The 21051-nt window shown below is 31.1% G+C and overlaps 2 protein-coding genes and 1 non-coding gene across 3 annotated transcripts; all 3 read right to left on the reverse strand.

The window, feature by feature from the left end:
• Positions 1 to 453: 453 nt before the first annotated feature.
• On the reverse strand, positions 454 to 526 carry TRNAK-UUU (transfer RNA lysine (anticodon UUU)). Its single transcript has one exon. It is a non-coding gene; the product is annotated as a tRNA-Lys (tRNA).
• Positions 527 to 2617: 2091 nt separating this feature from the next.
• Positions 2618 to 5363, reverse strand: LOC108467588 (uncharacterized). The gene is made up of 4 exons (XM_053031990.1): positions 5103 to 5363; positions 3790 to 4120; positions 3366 to 3538; positions 2618 to 2969 (listed from the first exon to the last, which is right to left on the reverse strand). Exons 2-4 carry the CDS (start codon positions 3879 to 3881, stop codon positions 2932 to 2934), a joined length of 303 nt encoding a protein of 100 aa, XP_052887950.1. The 5' UTR covers positions 3882 to 4120; positions 5103 to 5363; the 3' UTR covers positions 2618 to 2931.
• Positions 5364 to 7581: 2218 nt separating this feature from the next.
• Positions 7582 to 20545, reverse strand: LOC108468401 (uncharacterized). Its single transcript, XM_053032111.1, has 7 exons — positions 20213 to 20545; positions 10354 to 10728; positions 9118 to 9237; positions 8945 to 8990; positions 8583 to 8663; positions 8289 to 8418; positions 7582 to 7910 (listed from the first exon to the last, which is right to left on the reverse strand). The coding sequence occupies exons 1-5, from the start codon at positions 20543 to 20545 to the stop codon at positions 8587 to 8589; spliced, it is 951 nt and encodes a 316-aa protein (XP_052888071.1). The 3' UTR covers positions 7582 to 7910; positions 8289 to 8418; positions 8583 to 8586.
• Positions 20546 to 21051: the final 506 nt, after the last annotated feature.

Here is a 21051-nt window from a genome sequence, read left to right on the forward strand (position 1 = left end):
TACTATATCATAAAATTCGTTTTAATCCTCTATTATTGAAAATAACATTTTAGTTCTTGTATGTTTGAAAAGTTAACGTTTTAATCACTGTACCTTAATTTTGTTGTTAATGAAATGGTATCGCTGACATAATATTAAATTAAATTAAAAAATTAAACAACAATTAAAAAATTAAACAACAATTTTGAAGAATGAGCAAAATAAGAAACTGGTTTCGCTATTCCCTCAAATTGTTATCGATTTTTTTTTTTTTTTTTTTTGTTCTTTTTGTACATTCTTCTTGTGTTTGGTCCACGTTAGGGATCATTGAGCCATTAGTGACAGACTTAACGTATAAAGAAATAATAAATCAACCATTTGTCAAATTTGTTTTATTTGATGGTATTGGGTTTTATTATAACACAAACTAAGCAGAAAAGAAGGAACACTAGCCCTATAAAAACAACAACCGCACGCCGTCTGTGGGAATCGAACCCACGACCACATGGTTAAAAGCCATGCGCTCTACCGGCTGAGCTAAGACGGCACACATCTTATGGTTGAAAGTGTTATTTTAAATTCGACATCAACCTCGGCACTTGTGTATGCGATCCCAAAGGAAAGTGAAATTTCCGAAGCAAACAAAACTTTTGCCATCTCTTTGGAGGGAATTACGACGTTAGGGTCAAATACTCCCTTATTGAAGATGTAACTGTGTTTCATCACCTCTGGCTTCTACGGGATACATTATATAGTAGCATTCATACATTTATATTAAGATATTATTTTTAGATCATCATTCTATACATTGACTGTGGAATACAAAAATTCCACAAGTAGGTTTAGATTGATGTTATTTATTTTCAAGGTATAATAAAATAATAATTAAATAATTAAAAAATATATATTTAACATCATTTTAGATCTATTTGTAGAGTATAATATAATTATCCGTTATTTTTATATAGTAATATTTTTATAGGGAATTTTGTAATTTGTCATCAATACAAATAAAAATCCCCTTGGTTACATGATTTCTTCTTCATATACATAGATATAGGATTTAAGGGGCAATTAGTTAGAAGTACATTTTGTACGACAGTCCTTCCTATCTGATATGAAACGATCTCATGATCTTGAACTGATCTTACTTGGGATCGCAAATCTCAAGCTTGTCTATGAAGAGCAAATCTAATTGTATTAGTGTCTGTAATTAATTTTTTTCTATGTAATACTAATCGATAGGGCCTCATTTGTAAGTGTTACAAGATCTCATACATTAGAACCTACGACCATGGACTCGAATCCATTAGTATGAAACATTTTCTTTTCCAACTGAAATCCCCTAATATATGAAAGAGTGAAAAAATGCGAAAAAAAATTATGTTGATTTTAAATCTTAAATTTTGAATTTATATATTTTTCATTTTGGGTTCTTATTTTCCCCATTGCACATATGCATTTGTTATTTTAGTGTTATAATAATTTTTATTTTTATAATATTCAATTTATAGTAATAAATAACTAAATAATAGAATAATATTTTTTAATAATTATACTATAGCGAAGCAGAAGCATATATATATATATATATATATATATATATATAAGAGCTTTAACTGAGTTGTCGAAATTAATCTTTTTGTGATTTTATGAATCATTATTTCTCTGAAATGCTATATCTCCTTCCCCTATTTTCAACCCAATAGAGGAAATCCATTTTCTAATTTAGTGGATATACAAATAATGTAGCAATTTGAAGTGATCTAAAGAAATCCTATGTTTATATAAGAAAATGTAAGAAAATAAATCAAGAAATTTTTAGAATTCAAAATTCGAAATACTTTTTTGAATTTGGTACAATTATGACAGAAATCGACGCACTTTTTATATAACATAACGTGTACAACCCACCATTTGGTTTGATAAATCCTTAGAACAGACAAAGTGCTAACGATTAATACAAAGCTTATTACACAATTTTGAGATAAAACTCGCATTGATTTTAAATCTTTAATTGATACATAATCCTGAATTTAAACCTTAAACAAACTGCTACATTATTTTTCATGTTAAGTTCTATTATTAATTCGTGTACTTTAGAAAAATTGTAAATTTAGTCCATATATTTTAATTTGATCAATCTTAATTCTTACTTTTCGATTTCATCAATTTTAGTCGTGTTTTTTAAAATTTAAAATTTTAGTCTTGGACCAAGCAATAGTATTTAATTATTTGGTTAAATTCAATTACTAATCATGTACCATGTGTGTAGTTGCAAATTAGTCCATATTCTCCAATTGAATCATTACACATAAATACGAAAATAACAAATTGACTAGACATTACACATGATAATATGCCTACCAATCAGATTGGAAATAGATAAACTTGAACTTAATAAATTAGGTAGTTACAGTTTAATGAGGACTGAAGCTTTAGAATTTGAAAAGTATAAAGCTTACAAATGACCAAATTAAAGTACATGGACTAAATCCACAACTTTTGCAAACTATAGGGTTTAATAGCAAATTTTAATCTTAATTTTTTAAAGTGTAACCGGTCCAATTCAATTACAAGTTCAAGTAGCCACAAGTATCAAACTATCCTATCCATGCAATCACCAAGTAGAATCAAATTATTAAAGTACAAACAGATTAAAAACTGGTACAATCCAAACTAAAGCCAACAAATTAAAACTAACTAAACTAAAACTTGTACACATGATCAGACTCAATCATCTACACATATACTGTATTCATACTAAAAAAACAACTAAAAACTTTTTCCATACTAAAAAAACAATTGAATACCATTAATTCAACCAAATAAAATTATATAAAAACTATTTCTATTTTATTCTCACCAAACTTTTAATTGAAAAAACAAAAACGCCAAATTAATTCATCTAAGCAGCTCCCGCACCCTTGCCCTTCTTCTTATACATTTTCTTCATATAGAACTCCAATTCTTTACCTTCCAATATGTACCTAAACATATAAATTATATTAAATTAAATATAATATTTTGTAATAAAATTGCATGTCAAATGGCATGCAAGCATCTTTTTACACATGCATGTTCAATATATATATTTTTAATTTTTTATGTATTTGAAAGCTCTTTGATGGAGGATAGCTTAAGAAAAACTGGAAGAATCCATAATCATCTAAAAGACACTTTAAATATATGTCAAACACAGATATTTCAAACAAATAAAAATGTTGAGAAAACATAAAGATTAGTAAAAACTTGTGTTGCTCTATCTATTCACTTCCTTTAAATATGACCCTCCAGATACATCGAAAAAACATGTCATATGCATAATCATACACGACTCTCGCATGCAAATCCCAGTAAGAAACAGATTAGAAACCAAAACTTACCCATCAGCTCTGCCACATTGACCAGGCCTGGAAGATATGCATGCCAACAATCTACCACCACCAAATTGTTCTTCAACGTGAGGATCAAGTTATTTGCGATCTTTTTGGCGTTTCTCAAGCTTCCTTGCCACATGCTTACTCCTCTTGGTTTCCTCGGCAGCCCCTTCTGGTTCCTGTCAGTTTTTATAAGCAGAAACAATAAATATCAACTCAAAGCTAAACCCAATCATCAAAACCTACGTTACTTTAACTCGAGTTTGAGTATCTTATATATGTATGTATCTAATATGAGCATGTTCAATTTCATTTCCTAAGCTTTTTTATTATGTAGCAACATAGTTTAAGCTTTTTTATTATGTAGCAACATAGTTTGAAAGTGACCTTCAATTTTCAGTAAGGGAAAGCTAATTTATAAACTTTCTACCTCAGTAGCTTCCTTCTTAGAGGCCATCTTCTTCTTCCTCCCAATGTCAATGCCGTAGTGCTGAAGGTACCATTGCTTAAACGGAGCCGCATCAACTTGAATAATGGCACTCTTTACCAGAGTCTGTGTGCGAACAAGCTCATTGTTCGAGGCGTTATATACGACATCGAGAATACGAGTCTTACGGGTTACGGATAAACTACCCCATGAATAGTTGCCTGTATCCAATCTCAACGCTCTCCACTTCACGTTGCCTCCTCTAACACGGATTCTCCTGACAGTTTTGTTGCTTGATAGCTTTGTATTTCCTGGCTGGCGGCCGAGTTCATGCCTGTCGCCAAGAAAAACCGAAATCATCAATAAAGAAAACCGGGAATTCAGTGGATCTATATTCCCAAAAGTATTCATCCATAAAGTACTGCCCAAGAACCTCAAATAACAGACATCTTGGCCCTCAAATCTTATGTTATTTGGACTCGAAATAAGTGTCAGATGCGAGTTTTTCCATGGATTTGGAAGGTCATATCCTTATTTCCATGTCCAGGTGTAACATTAGACACCGATATCACACAGGCATAACTCAAGAAACATAAAGCATCGGAGCAATAAAACTTGAATCATCTAAGCATATGATTTCAAACATAAAACCATACGTGAAGACGACAGCAACATCCAAAACAAACATATCAATCTTTCATGAATATATATATACATGATTGAATTAAGATCCATGCATATACATATATAAGTATGTATATTATCCATATATGCATGTCATGTAGGAATTACATGATTTGAATCTTCCATAATCCATACATATATACTAATTGACTCAAGAATGGTTAGTTTGTCAGATTTAATCATAAATCATAAAATCAAATGTTATGCTTCAAAAAGAGGCACCTTTGCACTCCATTTCTACCTAGGGGCGAAGCCAGAACAATTTGTTAAGGATGAAATTTTAAATTTTTATAGTTTATATTTTTATAATTTATAAAGAATTAAATTAAATTTTTATAATTTTAAGGAGGTAAAAGTATAATTTTATTTTTATTAATTTAAAATTTTTTAAAAATTTTAAGGTCTAAATAATAATTTTACATTTTAGACATTTTAGGGGCCGGAGCCCGGCCCCACTCGCCCCTGTTTCTACCATCAATGATCATTGATCAACAATCTTTTTAACAGATCGATTGTTTAAGGAAAAGGAATCCCAACGCATTATTCATCTGCAGATTTACCAAAAACAAAAAAAAAACAAAACAAAACAAAAACAAAAAACGTAGAAAAATGGGCAGGAAATGGAAAATTACTTTCGTTTCTTCCTCCAAGCCTTCTGCTAGCCACCTGTGGAACGTCTCTTGTGCATAGAATCCCTGGAAATACCTGAGAAAAGAAAAACAGCATAAAGAGTTTGCAGGGTGAGAAAATGGAGAGAAAATTACCCATGATGACAGAACGGCGCAAGGGACGGGTTCTGCTTCACTCTTTGGTTTCACTCTCCCAGGCGCTATCAAACCTCTACCTTTGTTTTTATATTAGAGGCTAGCTGCTAATCGCCTACCAATTCGGTACGTATTTTGAACAATTTTTTTTCTAAATTTGATTTAAATTACTATTTAATTATAAAATCTATTTTAATTTTAATTTAATTTTTTAAATATATATTTTTTATTTGTTTAAATTTACTATTAATATGGATATTTAAATTATAAAATAAAATTTTAATATTTTAACATTTTTAACTATTTAGTGAATTTTCAAATTAAAATATAAAAATAATTGAATTTCAAATTATGTTAAAAGGTTTTATCTTAACACTTAAATTTAAAATAAAAAGGTTTCATTAAAAAATTATCTTAAAATAAAAAATAATTTAAAAGTAAATTTTATTTATCTAATTAACATAAAATAAGAACATTTTATTTATTTATTCATTTAAAATTAATTTTTTTCAAAAATAACATTTAACATTTTAAAATTTAAAATTTAAAACTATATCTACTTCATCTTTAAATATTTAGTAAAATTTAAAATTAAAAATGCAAATTCTAATAAAAATTCAAATTAAATTTAAAAAGTAAAATATATATATTGAGATAATCTGTAATCATTATCTCTATGATTATATGTATTATATTATATAAATAATTTATATTCATTAGCTTTATTGTAACTCTTCCGTTGTTTTGTTTTTTCGACTAAAATACCAATAAATGTCTCTATTTTTTAATTACGAAAATACCAATAAATATAGTTTCTATCGACAGAAAGATTTTTCTTAAGATTTTTTATATTAGTTAAAAGATTTTTTCTTCCTTTATACATAGTCTTTAATTTATATTGTTAGTTAAAAATAATAATTTTACATTATTTAGAAACAAGCTACAAATTTATTTATAAGTCTATATATATACATATCTCATATCTTACGTTGCTTAAAAAAATAAAAAAACTTTGAAATCTATATAAAACCTATTACAACAAAAATCACTTCAAATTAAAAACGTTTTACTTAAATCCATCAATTCCTATAAATATTTCAAAATTCGACTTATTTTCATAATTAAAAAACACCATTTATTAGCATTTTAGTTTGTTTTTTTCAATTAGTTCTTGCTATTACTTTTACTACTTTACTTTTTTTTGTTAACATTTGGTGGTTTACTTTTTTTAATTAATATTTAGTTTTTTTTATACTTTTACTTTCATTTTGGAACAAATTTAGGGTATTTTTTGTTCACTGTAATTGAATAGGGATGTAATTGAATAGAACTATAATTGAATAGAGCTGTAATGGAATAGAGCTGTAATCAGTAATTTAACTGTTTGGTTGAATTGAATGGAATAAAACTGTAATTGTATTCTTGTATTTGGTTGAATGGAATGATGTTGTAATAGCATAAGGAAAAAAACTAAAATGACTAGAATACCCTTAGCAAAAAAATTTTTAGGTAGATGATTATTGTTATTGTTATTAAATTTTAATAAGATTATTATTGAAAATAATTTAAGAAAAATAATAAATAATTTAACCATATTTTAACATAATTATTATTAAATATAATTTAATAAAAATATAATTTAATAACATTCTTAATATAATTATTACTATATGAATTAAAAAAACAAAATATATAATACTTAAAATATATATAATCTATTTTATTATTTTTAAACTGCAATACATATTTAATGTGCTAAAATATCATTAGTAAAAAAATAATTTAATTATTCTACAATAAAAACAAAATATTAAAAGTACTAAATAACTTGAGAATTATATTTCATATCCTAACATAATATTCATATATTAACAAAAAGTTACAAGCCAAAAGTTTTAAGAACCAAGTCGATAGTCAAATTGATTTTACCTCTAATTTATCAATGAATTAATTAAATAAATTATTAAAATTATAAAAATAATATTTATAAAAATTAAAAATCGATTAACTAGTTTTTAACCTAATTCAACAATTTATACGAATCAATAAGGCAACCAATTTGATGCCTTTTCCAACTTGATACCCAACCTAAGGCAACCAATTTGATGTCTTTTCCAACTTTATACCCAACCAATTCCTGATTAAACCAACCAATTTGATCAAATCCAAACATCCATGATGGACCAATTTGATCAAGTTCAAACATCCATGATGGAAACAAGAGTTTTGCAAGAATCAAACAAGTTTTGAGTTTTTTATAAATAAATTCCACATGAGCATTAACTTGTAAAAGTAACATCACAAGTTACAATTTTTGTTTAGGGACTACCTATGATATGCCCACAAATTTTTAATAAAAATATCACCATACTATTTTCATTAAACATTCCTACTTATAACATGAGATTCATATAAAACATTACCAAAAACATGAAAAATGTGATTGATAGATTCATAGTTCATTATGTTCTACAACTCCAATATAAAATATACCAATATAAAACCATGAAAAAGGGCTCATAAAGAACAATTATTACCAAATAACCAAATGCCAATGCCACCAAAAAAACACTTAAAAGGATAGATTTTCTAGAACATAATGTGCTAGTTTATAGCTTCTCCCTCTTTTACCACCCTTTCGTCTAGTGCTATCAGTCAGTATGGGCGTAACATCCTCTGAAATAACATAAAGAATAACATCATAAGGGTTCGACGGTAATATGTAAGGGACAACAACTTTCCGTTTCAACCAAAAATTTGGAAAAAAAAAACTTCACTTTTGACCTTGATTTAATTGGTTAATTCAGTCAGTTTTTAATTCCAAAACCAAACTGACTGAAAAAACAGATTATATCTTCTTAAAATTATATAAAATATATTTATATTTATAATATATAATAGATATATAACCATATAAGCCGAACAACACAAGGTCAATTAACCAAAAAAAACAACCAAACCCACCAATTAAACCAATTACTCTCCCCTAGTAATTTGCAAAACAAAAGATTGTTCCTTTGCATTTTAAAATAGTTTCAATTAGTTGTGGCTTACCGATACGGCCAATTTTCATCCCGGAGCGAGCAAGAGCCTTGAGAGCTGACTGAGCACCCGGACCAGGGGTCTTGGTTTTGTTACCTCCTGTAGCACGTAATTTGATATGGAGTGCCGTGATTCTGAGTTCCTACTCAGCATAAAGATTTGCAACTCGTCAACAATAATATAAATCTAGCAGTAATGTCGGATATTGTATGTCTTCTAGTAACGAGTTAATGTAATGTAATGTAAAGTGACAACTTCTGGTTTTTCTTAAATGATAAAAATGAATGGAATGGTATATGACCTTACATCTCTAGGAAACATCTTGTGCTGCAAGCATAGCAGCATAAAGTGAAGATTCATCCCTGTCAGCTTTCACCTTCATACCACCTGGATTTATTCAAGAATTTCAAACTCAATCTAAAGAACAAATGTTCAATAATACAAATGTCAGGCTATTTTAAGTACCTACAAACTTGTATCTAACACATTTATATATGGATATACTTGTGTCAAACACATGCTCTATTCACATTCACACTCAAGTTAGAGTAACATAAGTCCAACGTTCAATTTTTGTTATTATTTATAGACATTTCAAACAATCCCTTTCCACTAGAATATAAAAATTGGCAGCTAAATAATATGTTAATGGAATCCCGATATCTTACCTGTAATACGAACCATAGTCTCTCTTCTAGACAAATCAGTCACATGCTATCATTGTCAAAATACCAAAGGAAAAAAATAAAACCGATTAAAATTCACAGCTTAAAAAAATCATATAGAAATAGCAAGAAATATGTGTTACCAAGTAAAAGAATTCAAAGACCATGTAACTTACAATGAAAGTGTGATTAAAAGATGCAAAAGTGTGGGCAACACCGAAAACATGCTCTTCGTCTTGTACAACAGGTCCAAGGGTCGTAGTCTCTTCTTTTGGCTCCCTAACCTTTCTCCTTGACTACAACATCAACATAATGAGTTTTATGTAAAGTTAAATAGAAGTAAATCCCCAAAGTTCATATAAAGATTCAAACTAAGGAAAAAGAATACCATTGTTAATGCTAACCATAGTAAACATTTAGCTAGACGTGATACATGAATGTTTTAAAATCTAAATTAAATTTGATTATAATATGGCAAATACACAAGCACAAAGCGCATACACGAATTGACAAGTAAACATTCAGGCATTAGACCCCAAAATCTATAAAATTATAGTATGCCCCCAAGTATGATAAAATACTGATTTAGTCCTAAAAACTATAAAGATATAAGATAATACAATGGTAGAATTGCATTTTAATTCTCATAAAAATATATACCCTAATCTCAACCCCCAAAAAATTCCTGGCTTTGCCCTTGTTACTATACAAAATAAGACTAAGATTTACACACAATCTTAATTTTCTTCCGTGTTTAAGCTATTGATCTCAAAATCAAGTGTTTTGTTCGATTAAACTGATTATAATAAGCTTACAAACTGACATAAAAAACACCTACTTTCTCCCCGATCTCATCCTCATTTTCTCAGCAACCAAACAGAACTTTTCCAAGTAAATTCAAATGCATCAAAATGAAAGTCTAAAGCTTCTTCAAATAGTTTCATATATATATCAAGGAAAATTTAAAAATAATAATAATGTATTTTGGCTCTCATAAAAATGATAAAATTGTAATTTAGCCCAGGTTACTAAACTAAATAAGACTAAGATTTACACATAATCTTAGATGTGACATGAAAAATGCATTGCTCTAAGCATCTATTAATACTTTATTAGTTTACATTCCATTTTAATTTTCTTTAGTGTTTAAGCTATTGATCTCGAAATCAAGTGTTTTGTTCGATTAAACTGATCATAATAAGCAAAAACAAACATAAAAAAAAAAAATTTAACGCCATCCTTCTCCCCGATCTCACACTCATTTTCTCGGCAGCCAAACAGAAATTGCCCAAGTAAATTAAAATGAATCGAGATGAATGTCTAAAGTATCCTCAAATAGTTTTGTATATATAAAAGAAAATCTAAAGATGTAGAAAAAATATTATTTTAAATAATCTAAGGGTGTTGCTTACCATGGCTAATGATGCGATAAGCAGAGGCGTCGACGGGGAACGAGATTTTAAATGACGGAGAAGATGAACAAAACTTATAGGGTTTGTCAAAGGGTTGGTCAGGATAGAAGCATGAAAAAGAGGGAGAATGTTAGAAGGAAATAGGTAGAAGAATGAAAAAAAAAGAAGATGCTTCAGACGTGAAAATGAAAAAGAGAGAGAAGGTTGGAAGGAAATGGGAAGAAGAATGAAAATAAGAAGATGCTTCAGACATGAGAATGAAAAAGAGCGAGAAGGGTATAGATGAAACTCACACACGCTGAATGGGTATTCCGTGGGTAGAGTGCCGAATGGTAAACGACAGTTTTGCCTTGAATAAGGTTGTATGGAATGGGGCTATAATAGCCCATTACAGCCAACCAAATAATGGAATAGGGATGGGCCACTAAATTCAGCTATAATGGTTTAGCATTATAGCTAACCAAACATGCTGTTAAGGTATTCTCAAACCTCATGTATTGGCCTAATGATTAGGGTATTTATCGTCCTAGGTGTGACTTGGATTCGAGCCGCATTAGTCCTATTGCTGTTAAGGCTCTACCCTCCTCTTGTAATTCACCAAAAAAAAATCTAAGGTACTCTTTCCTAGACCTAGCTCAAAGGCTCGGTAGAAAAGTGGGAGGGTTTAGGTAAAAATATAGGCCCGAAAAATGGGTTGGCCAAAAAAAATTAGACCCATTTAGAAAATGAACCGAGCTTCGAGTAAGGCTTTATTGGCCCAACCCAAAAGCGAAAACAAAAAAATTGTTGATTTTTTATTATTTTCTTGTAGTTTTTTCATTATTTTGCTACCATTTCACAATTATGTTACTACTATTTTGTTGTTATTATTGGGATTATATATAACTCTTGTTTTATTATTAATTTTGTTACTCTTTTCACATTTGCTTGTTAAGTTACATTTATCTTAGTGTTATTTAAGTATATATATTTTTAAATTTATTTTCAATTTGTTGGGAAACATTTATTTTAATGTTTTTAGTATTTTGATGTATTATATATTTTTTTAAAAATTATATAAAAATAATATAAAAAATTAATATGGGCGGGCAGGGTCGGGATTGGGTTTTAATATTTTATCCAGGTCAGGCTTGGGCAAAATTTTAGGCCCATTTTTTGAGTTCGGGCCTAGCAAACGGGCCTAAAATTTTTCCCAAACCCGGCCCGACCCATGGACACCTCTACTCTCTCCATTTTCTCTTCAAAAATTCATTGTGATTTTTATATGTGTCACTTTATGAAGTGATCTACATTGAATTGTTGCCATATATGTGTACCTTGTAATAATATATATAGTATGGTTTTTACACACGTTTCGCATTGGGTTAATTATTTATTTCTTAACTAAATTATGGTGTAAAACTTAAATGTTACAATTTGCTCAAAGTTTTTACGCTTTACGTATATTAAGAATTTAATCTCTATACTTTTATTTTTAAAATTTTGTCTCTCTACTTTTCAAATTTAAAATTTAGGTTAATTTGTTAACACTATTAGAATTCTTTTGTGTTAGTGTGACATTTTGAAAAATAAAATAAAATAAACTTTATATTCATGTAACTAAAAAATAACATTGTAACGAACCTGAAATTAGTTAAGAATTTTAATGGTGCTAACATTTCTTAAAAGATTCACATAATCATTTTAATTAGAATAAAGTATTTAGACTAACTAATGGTATTGTAAAAGTTAAGGTATCAAATTATGTCAAATTTAAAACATATAAATTAAATTTCTAATTTAAGTGAAATATAGGAATCAAATTGAAATTTAATCATTCTTATAATCTAAAAATTAGAATTAAAATTTACCCATAAAGTTCTCTTGAAAAAAAGAAGAACGAAAAAGAATTCGACAGGTATCCATTGTGAATGTAGTTATATAGATATACATATATAGGTATATATGATATGATGTCCCTGCAAAATATATATGATATGATGATCTACGAACAAAAGTGAGGGTCGATATTGGTGATTTATGAACAAAATATATACACTATAAATAACTCTGTTTTTTGCATTGTTATAGGCTAACAGAAAGATGAACAAAGGCAAAAGAATGACAATATAAAGCTCTGGAAAAGGAAATAAAAAAAAATCAAGTTATAACTTACAATGTTCCAGATGTAGTATTGTTTGGAATGTTCTGCAAAAACATGGACCGAGTTGCCGGATCAGTAAAAAATTGCTTGAGTATAGCTATGGTGGTCGTGTTACTGCCCAACTTCTCAATCTCTCTAGAGATCATACATGATACATGTATGGTTAGCCTCCACAACCACCATGATATTTCCACCTAAGATTGGTGAAAGTGCTTTTGCTATTTGCCTGGTGAGTCTTTCTTGCACTTGAAGCTTGAATCCAAAAAAATGTACGATCAATTGCAAAAAGGATGTTCCAATGAGATTGAATCTGTCTGTAGGGCGGATGTATAAGATATGGACGATACCATAAAAAGGAAGTAGATGATGCTCGCATTGGGACCAGAATAGTAGGTTCAACTCCGAATGGATATGTTCGGTATTGTCAGAGCCGACACTTGGTTTAAAAATATTTATCCGGTTGTGAGTAAAGTCGTTCAATTTCATCTCCAATTTCGTGTTCCGAAAGTTCATCAACTACCGCAGAGAATGGCTAGGAATTTTATAAGTGCTTCTCTTAATGGATCTTATCCCAATGATCTAAGTATAGAAGCTACTGCAACAATCATACCAGGGTTCGGTCTTACACGCTCATGGGAGATTTTAGCAACAGAAAATGAATAGGAAGGGCACCAACGTTGTTTTGTAGAGTCTCGAGTTGGAATTTTCTCCACAGTTACACCTCTGAAACTCAAAAGACCTAGAAAATCATTCCAAACATCAGTTTTTTCATTTTCGAAAACTCTCGAACCCAAAGAAACCAACACCTTTATCCATCATTGATACTTTGAGTCAAAAACGACTGATGACATACTTATTTTGCATATTTTACATGCTCAAATCAACTTGTTATTGAATTAATTCATGCTAATTGGTGAATTTTATGTTTAAATCTTGTCAAGAATGAAATTCGAATACTTTAATGCAAAAAACAAACAGAAAAGGATTCAATTGGAGCATGAACAATAGAAGAGTGGCCAAATAAAAAATTTAAAGATATTAAAGGGCTGATCAGATTTTTTTGACCTAGTAAAACTCAAATTTAGAAAAATAAAATCTGATATTTTTCATGTAATTAGTGGGTAGGTGGGATTAAACTAATTTTAGCATATAGTTTATGTATAAATAGGTGGCATGATGGACTTGAAAAAATACACCTTAATTAGCTGGAATTGAATTGAAATTGTTTTTTTATTCTTTCCATTTTCTGCGTCAATAGGCATACCACTTTCATTTCATTTTTTTCTTCTTAACTAATTTGTTTAATTATTTCCCAAGTCTTTTCCCCTTTCCATCTTTCTCCATTACCATTCCACTTTCATGACTAGCAATGCATGATAAACTTCATGCTTCACTAAATCTAAATTAGCTTTAGGTCAGTATTCTTTCCGGTCAAGAATTGTGAGAAATTGTATCTGCACTAAAAACCCTTCAAATCGATATTCACCATCTCTTTGGAATATTGGGATTAAAAAATTCATCCCTTAAAGTTAACTCGATTTCAATTCAAAAAGCGCATTGGGTTGGAGTCGTTTTGGCTTACAGTTGGGAAGTCGAGTCGATCGTGCTGTATTCGAATTTTCGCAAACAAGTTAAGGTAGATTGTGATCAGATTTAAACGTCTCGAGAGGTTGAGGTCGTTAATCCAAGTTGGGTTTTTCATAATGTAAGGCTGCCAAGGTCTTGAATTGCGAACGCATATATCGCGGTTAGACAATCGATAAGGGTTGGTTTGCAAGGCATATTGGGATCAACTATAAGAGGAAGAATTGACGACTAGGACGTTCTTAGCCGTTATAACTAGCTTATTTTTTGGAGGAGAAAACTAATTTTCGAGGATCGATTCAAAAATCGGAATCCATCAAGTCTAAGATTAAGGCTTTATAACTCTGTTTACAAAATTCAAATTTATTTCCCAAATTTATTTTTTTCAATATATTTAATTGTTTATTTATGCTATTTCATTTATTTAATTTCCAGTAATTTCGAAAATCCTATAATTTATTTATTTTTTGGCAAGTCGTTTAGAGTATTGGGCACGTCTATTGCCATGATTATCGACACAAAAAAATTTATGTTCACGAGAAAAATACGAAAGTTGATCATAATCACCAATCCATGTGGAATCAATCCTACTACTATTTACTACTGTTTAGAATTGTTTTATTATAGGAATTATTTTTATTTGGTAGTTTCGACGCCCATCAAAATTTGGCGCCGTTGCCGGGGATTGAAAATATTTTTCTAACTTTTGTTTATTTTCCTTATAACCAGATCAGAACCAAGGTATCTAGAGTTTGAACCAGAAATAGAGAAGTTGGCTTGAAAACTGTGAAGAGAAGCCATTTGATGCGGTAAATGACCACATCCCGAGTTTGAAACTGTATCTTACACCGAGGATATTTTCTCATTCGACGAACCATACGAGATGGTAGAGCAAACTATATGCCAACTCGTAGTAGCCCCAGATGAACAACAACCCCTATGTATAACTTATCCAGCGAGAGGAATGTCGTTTGTGTTAAAATCAGACTTGATTCATCTATTGCCCACCTTCTGCGAATTACAAAATGAAAATATGCATACCCATATCAAAGAATTTCACATAGTTTGCTCAAGCATGAAACCTTAGTGAGTAATCGAAGACCAAATTAAACTTCGTGTTTTTCCTTTATTATTAGCCAACTCTGCTAAAGAATGACTATTTTATTTACCTTCAGGATCTGTTAATACATAGTCTGGCACGTCTTGTTTATTTCTTGACAGGTTCTTTCGAGCAGCTCGAACAACTGAATTTAGGAAGGACATTGTAGGAATTCGGCAAAAGATGACTGAATTGCTTTACGAATATTGAGAGGGGTACAAAAAGTTGTGTGCAAGTTGCCTATAACATGGCTTGACTGAACAGTCACTCTTACAATATTTCTATTAAGGGTTACTCCCAATGGAAATGAAAATGAAAATTATAAATGCTGTTAGTGGAGGGGCATTTGTTAATATGACGCCTCAGAGAGCAATGAAGTTAATTTTGACTATGGTTGCAAACTCTCAACAATTCTGACCGGCTATAGAACCCACGAGACGGGTTCATAGGTTAAGTTCTCTAACGAGACGGGTTCATGGGTTAAGTTCTCTATCTCTAGAATATAAAATTGATAAGCTTACTAATGTTGTTCAAAATTTTCTTACAGATAAAATAAGCTCAGTCTGGTTGTACAGAATTTGTGTTATGCCAGATCACCCAACGACTCATGTCCTATCTTGCACGAGGGTTCAACAGAACAAGAAAATGTTGTTAGAAACTTTCAAAGGCCACCCCAAAGGCGATATGATCCCTATTAAAAAAACTATAATGTGGGGTGGAAAGATCATCTAAATTTGAGTTATGGGTCAAATCCTTGATTTAATCAGCCATACCAACGAAGGTCGCTTTCGAATTAACAGTTACCGCCTCCAAAATCATCTCTGGAAGCCATAGTGGAAATGTTAGCCAATAATACCTAAAAATTCCAACAGAATACGGAATTACATCTTCAAGAGTTGGATAAACAAATAAGTAAGCTTGCGTTTGCAATCAGTCGACTGGAGTCATAAGGAAAATTGTCATATCAAACTAAATCTAATCCTCGACATAATGTAAGTGTTATGACATTGATAAGTGAAACAATTTTGGAGTCAGCTTCTGACACAAATCGTACCCATAACCCAAACAGAAAAAATAAAAACTCGATCCAGCGTCAACTACAGATTTGACTCCTCAAAGGTCGTTTGCAGTACCGCCTCCATTTCTTAGAAGACTCGTCCAATGCAAAAAGGAGTGAGAAGAAAAGGAAATCCTTGACACCTTTCAAAACGTAGAAATAAACACTTCGTCTTCTTGATGCGATTAAGCATGTTCCATGATATGCAAAGTTCTTAAAAGAATTATGCACGAGTTAGAAGAATCTCGTAGGCAATGAAAAGGTGAGTGTTGGAGAAAATGTCTCCACCATTTTACAAAAGAAAATACCACCTAAATGTAAGGACCAATGTATATTTTCTATATCTTGCAAGATTGGTAATGTTGGGATTAAAAAAGCTATGTGTGACTTAGGTGCATCTATTAATGTTATGCCTTTGCCTATTTATAAACTACTAAATACGGGTCCTTTTAAAAAACTAGGTGTAATCGTTTAGCTTGCAGATAGGTCAGTAGTGCATTCGAAAGGAGTGTTGAAAGATGTTCTTGTCAAGGTAAACGAACTTATTTTTCCTACAAATATCTACATTATCGGCATAGAGGATGATAACTCCACCAATTTTTCCAATATTCTACTCGGCAGACCATTTTTAAGCACCGCACAAATGAAAATTGATGTTTGAAGTGGAACACTCACTATAAAATTTGACGGTGAAGTGGTTAGGTTTAATGTTTATAAGGATATGAGACATCTCAGTGCAATAACAAATGTCTCTAATGTCAATGGAATGGAATCATTGAAAAACTTATATTTTGAAAAGGATAAGTTACAAATTGTGCCTTGTAGGAGTGTAGATCTCGATGTTAAACAAGAGGAATTATTGATGATAAAAAAAATCAATACGGGAAGCTGTCATTCGCATGAAGGCCTCGAAATTAGAGCTCAAACCGTTTCTAGAACATATAAGGATTCTGATAGAGGAAAAGGCAAACTTGAACAAAAAAGCTTAAAAACACCTCAATCCACCGATGATGGAGGAATTCGGGAAGTGCTTTAAGGACAATGGGCAAAGGTTGAAACCTTTCTACAAGAACATCCAAGTGCACGAGATGGAAAAATTAATTCTTAATGAGCTAAACAAATAACATTTAAGGTCGTCAAGCTAACAACGTTAAACAAAAGCGAATTTTGGGAGACAACCCAAATTTATTTTAATTTATTTAATTTTGAATTTCAGTAAAATTTAGGTTGAAAATAAAATTAATAATAACAAGATTATTATTTAATCCATTTAATGTGTTGTTTTTCAAGAATGTGATGGAGGCTGTCGATTTTTTCGGAAATCAGATACTGATCGTGGCGTAGGCAAGCCTTGCTCAATACAGCCATTTATTTTCTTCACAACCCAACACCCCAAGCCCAAATAAAAACACACACACACACACACACACCTAACCCAATTTATTTTTCTTCAAATAAACCCAATCTCCACAATTCTCGCCATCTTGCAAAGTAGCCACTCCTAACACCGACTGTAACAGTGTAATTTTCAGTGGTGTCGAAAACAGTGATACGAGATTACTAAATCCGATAAGTGAGTTTGAAAATTAAATAAATTAATATTTATGAGTCAAGTGTGATTTTAGAAATATTTTTGAATTAGTGAATTTTGTGATTTAAAAGAAATTATTAGGTAAATTGGGTCGAAAACGAGGTACTGAGATCTTGATTTCACAAACCAAGCCATAAATATTTTTATAAATATTTACGGAGTGTTGGTGAATTATTATTAAAGTTTCGTTAGAAAATTTTAACGTTTTGATAGTCAATTAATTAAAAAGGACTAAAATGAAAAAGGTGCAAAACTTGCTAATTAAGGAAACACAGATTAAATAGCTTAAGAAGTAATTAAGGGAGGACCAAATGAGAAATTAGACACATGGGCAATAGGTTGGGCGGCAAGTGTGTAGAAGAAAACAACAAAACTAGTGTGAACAACGGGCAAAATTGGAAAATAAATAAAATTTAATAGTTAAAATTGGATTAAATTGAATTTCTAGACAATTCCTCATTTTTATTCAGCAAAAAACACATTGAAGAGTCTCACTAAGATGGTTTTTCATATTCTTGCCACAAGTGAGTTCAATTTTTGTTTATTTCTTATAGTTTTTGCGATTTTGATACTTTTACAACTAGGTCCAACTATTGAATTCATTAGTTTTTGATTTTATGAGTGATTTTGAAAGTTACCATGGATGAGTGCTGAAATTTTATCATGAATAAACATGGATTTAAAGCTCTAATTTAGTTATGTGATAATTTTATTAAGTGACTTCAATAGATATTGATTTTTAGGACCTAATTATAAAAAAGTTAAGAATTAGGGTTTGATGCTAAAATTGTGAACATCAAAGACTGTATAGTAGCCTAAAATGATTATATAAAGTGTTAATTGAGAAAAATAAGCTCAATTGATGGGTTAATTAATCAAGGACTAAATTGTAAAAATTATAAAATTTAGGGTAGAAGTGTAATTTTGAAAATTGAAGGGTATAAATTGTGATGTGAATTAGAATTGAATTAGATGCTGATGGATGAATAATTTTATATTATAGATCAAGAAACTGAAGATAAACGTAGGAAAGAAAAATTAACGGATTAGTCACTGAATTTCTACAACTTCTACAATTTACCCCAGGTATGTTTATATGGTTGAACTTTCATGATTATTTTTTAATTTAGAAATGATATAAGTTGTTATTTCATATGATTTTTATTGAATTATTATTATTGTAAAATATGAAAATTAGATCAAAAGTTCAAATTAAGTGAAACGCAAGATTGAGTACGATCGTTCAGTGACAAATGACGAACTGACGGATAAGACCATAGTTGAACCATGGCAAAGTGTTAAATGTAAGACCATAGTTTGGCTATGGCATTTCAGTGAAAATACCATAACTAGGTCATGGCACCGTGAACGTAAGACCATGATTGGACCATGGCAGTATATATGAATAAGTGTAAGACCATAGCTGGGCCATGGCATCTTGATGATAAGACCATAACTGGGTTATGGCACTACGAGTGTAAGACCATGGCAAGGCCATGGCAATATTTGTGTAAAACCATAGTTAGACTATGACATCAAGAAAACGATGTACTCAAATCCATAAGACGTTCTCTAATTTGATGAGTATTGGTAAGTGACATATAGATTATTTGTGGAAAAATCTAAGAAATTATTGATATTGAGCTCAATCAAGTGAATTCATCATTTGAAATTGTGAATGGCAGAGAATATTAGTGAAATGCTTGTTTAATGATTTATTATAGGATGTTCAGTAAGATTTACATTTAAACCCTATGAACTTACTAAACTTCTATAAGCTTACTCTTGTGTGTTTAATGTTCCATGTATATTAACACGAGTTCGGAGGATCGGATCAACACATCAAGTTACACTATCCAGTTTGCTCTGGTAGATTTTGTTAAGTGTTTTATGATTTATATGGCATGTATAGGGATAGTTTGTTAATGAAACAATTTGAATAGTGGTTATGAATCTTAAATGTAGTTTGCATGCATATTGTAGTAAATTTGATAAATTAATGTATGGATTGATTATGGTAAGTTTATGTAAATAGGTTTTATGATGATATATTATATCTAAAACATAATTTTTGGCTTGTATTGGTTGCTTGGATTGGGATATATTAGTATATGAAAGTGTTGTGTGCAGGTGGATATCATAAAAGGGAGAAAAGTGGCCTTAAAATGGCTTATTTTCGTCCACACGGGTAAAGACACGGACGTGTGTCTCAGCCATGTGTGACACACAGCTTGGCACATGGGCATGTGGTCCAGCCATGTGTCCCCTGCATCTTAAAATTGAGAAATAGAATGCCTAGGTTTTTGCACATGACCTGACACATGGGCGTGTGACTTGGCCGTGTGACTCCTTGTAAGGGAAAGGAGTAGGTTTAAGGATAATAACCTTGGGCACTGCTGGTGTCCCCACTTCGTTATTCCCTGGCAGGGAGATAATGATCCTTGGCCGGCTGGTTCCTTTTTGTTCACCTTCCAGCACACTTATTTCTCTTTTATAAGAGCTACCTTCAAAAATTTGTAGCTCTTTATTATCTATAAAGCCTTGCACCAAGGCTCTGAATTCCTCACAATTTTGGGTCTCATGACCCTCTTCTGCATGGAACTCACAGTAGTTCCTCGTTTTTTCTCTTTCTCTCCTAGAAGTTATCATCCCTCTTTTCATCATCTCCTCCCAAATCACCTTCATAGGCATTCTCACCTCCGCAACATTTTCCTTCATCCTTCTCTAATTAGCTTCGCCAATGGCATTCACTTATTGATCGTCGTGATTTGGCAAAGGGTTTTCAGTATTTGGGGTACTATCAAATTTTACAACCCCCATCTTGATCAACCTCTCCACGGCCTTCTTGAATCCGGTACAATTTTCAATTGAGTGCCCCGATATTCCAACGTGGTACTCGCATCTGGCGTTTGCATCATACCATTTAGGATATGGAGGCTGTAATGGTTTCAAGTGGAAAGGAGCAATAGCATGTGCATCGTATAAGCTTTGATAAAGCTCATGATATGTCACAGGGATAGGTGTGAATTGCATCCTCTCGTGCCTTGTGCCTGATTCCTGCCTTTGAGAACCTTGTTGCCCAATCGCAGCTACTTTGGGTTGACCAACTGTGACTGCCTTCGAGTTGAAGTTACTTGTGTTGTTCACCTCATTGTCTTTTCTCCTTGGGGCCGATCTTTTGGCCGCTTCCCCCTCAATTTTGCCATCTCTTATGGCGTTCTCGA

This window comes from Gossypium arboreum, chromosome 8 (assembly GCF_025698485.1).
Source record: "Gossypium arboreum isolate Shixiya-1 chromosome 8, ASM2569848v2, whole genome shotgun sequence".
NCBI classification, from domain to species: Eukaryota; Viridiplantae; Streptophyta; class Magnoliopsida; order Malvales; family Malvaceae; genus Gossypium; species Gossypium arboreum.

Excerpts from the sequence above, each read along its gene's own strand:
- LOC108467588 (XM_053031990.1), bottom strand. The coding sequence starts at position 3,881 with ATGCGGCTCCGTTTAAGCAATGGTACCTTCAGCACTACGGCATTGACA. Across the intron at positions 3,539-3,789 it reads CTAAGAAGGAAGCTACTGAG|GAACCAGAAGGGGCTGCCGA; the intron begins GTAGAAAGTTTA and ends AAAAACTGACAG. Across the intron at positions 2,970-3,365 it reads CAATGTGGCAGAGCTGATGG|GTACATATTGGAAGGTAAAG; the intron begins GTAAGTTTTGGT and ends TTATATGTTTAG.
- LOC108468401 (XM_053032111.1), bottom strand. The coding sequence starts at position 20,545 with ATGAAGGAAAATGTTGCGGAGGTGAGAATGCCTATGAAGGTGATTTGG. Across the intron at positions 8,991-9,117 it reads CTTTTAATCACACTTTCATT|CATGTGACTGATTTGTCTAG; the intron begins GTAAGTTACATG and ends TGACAATGATAG. Across the intron at positions 8,664-8,944 it reads GACTATGGTTCGTATTACAG|GTGGTATGAAGGTGAAAGCT; the intron begins GTAAGATATCGG and ends GAATAAATCCAG.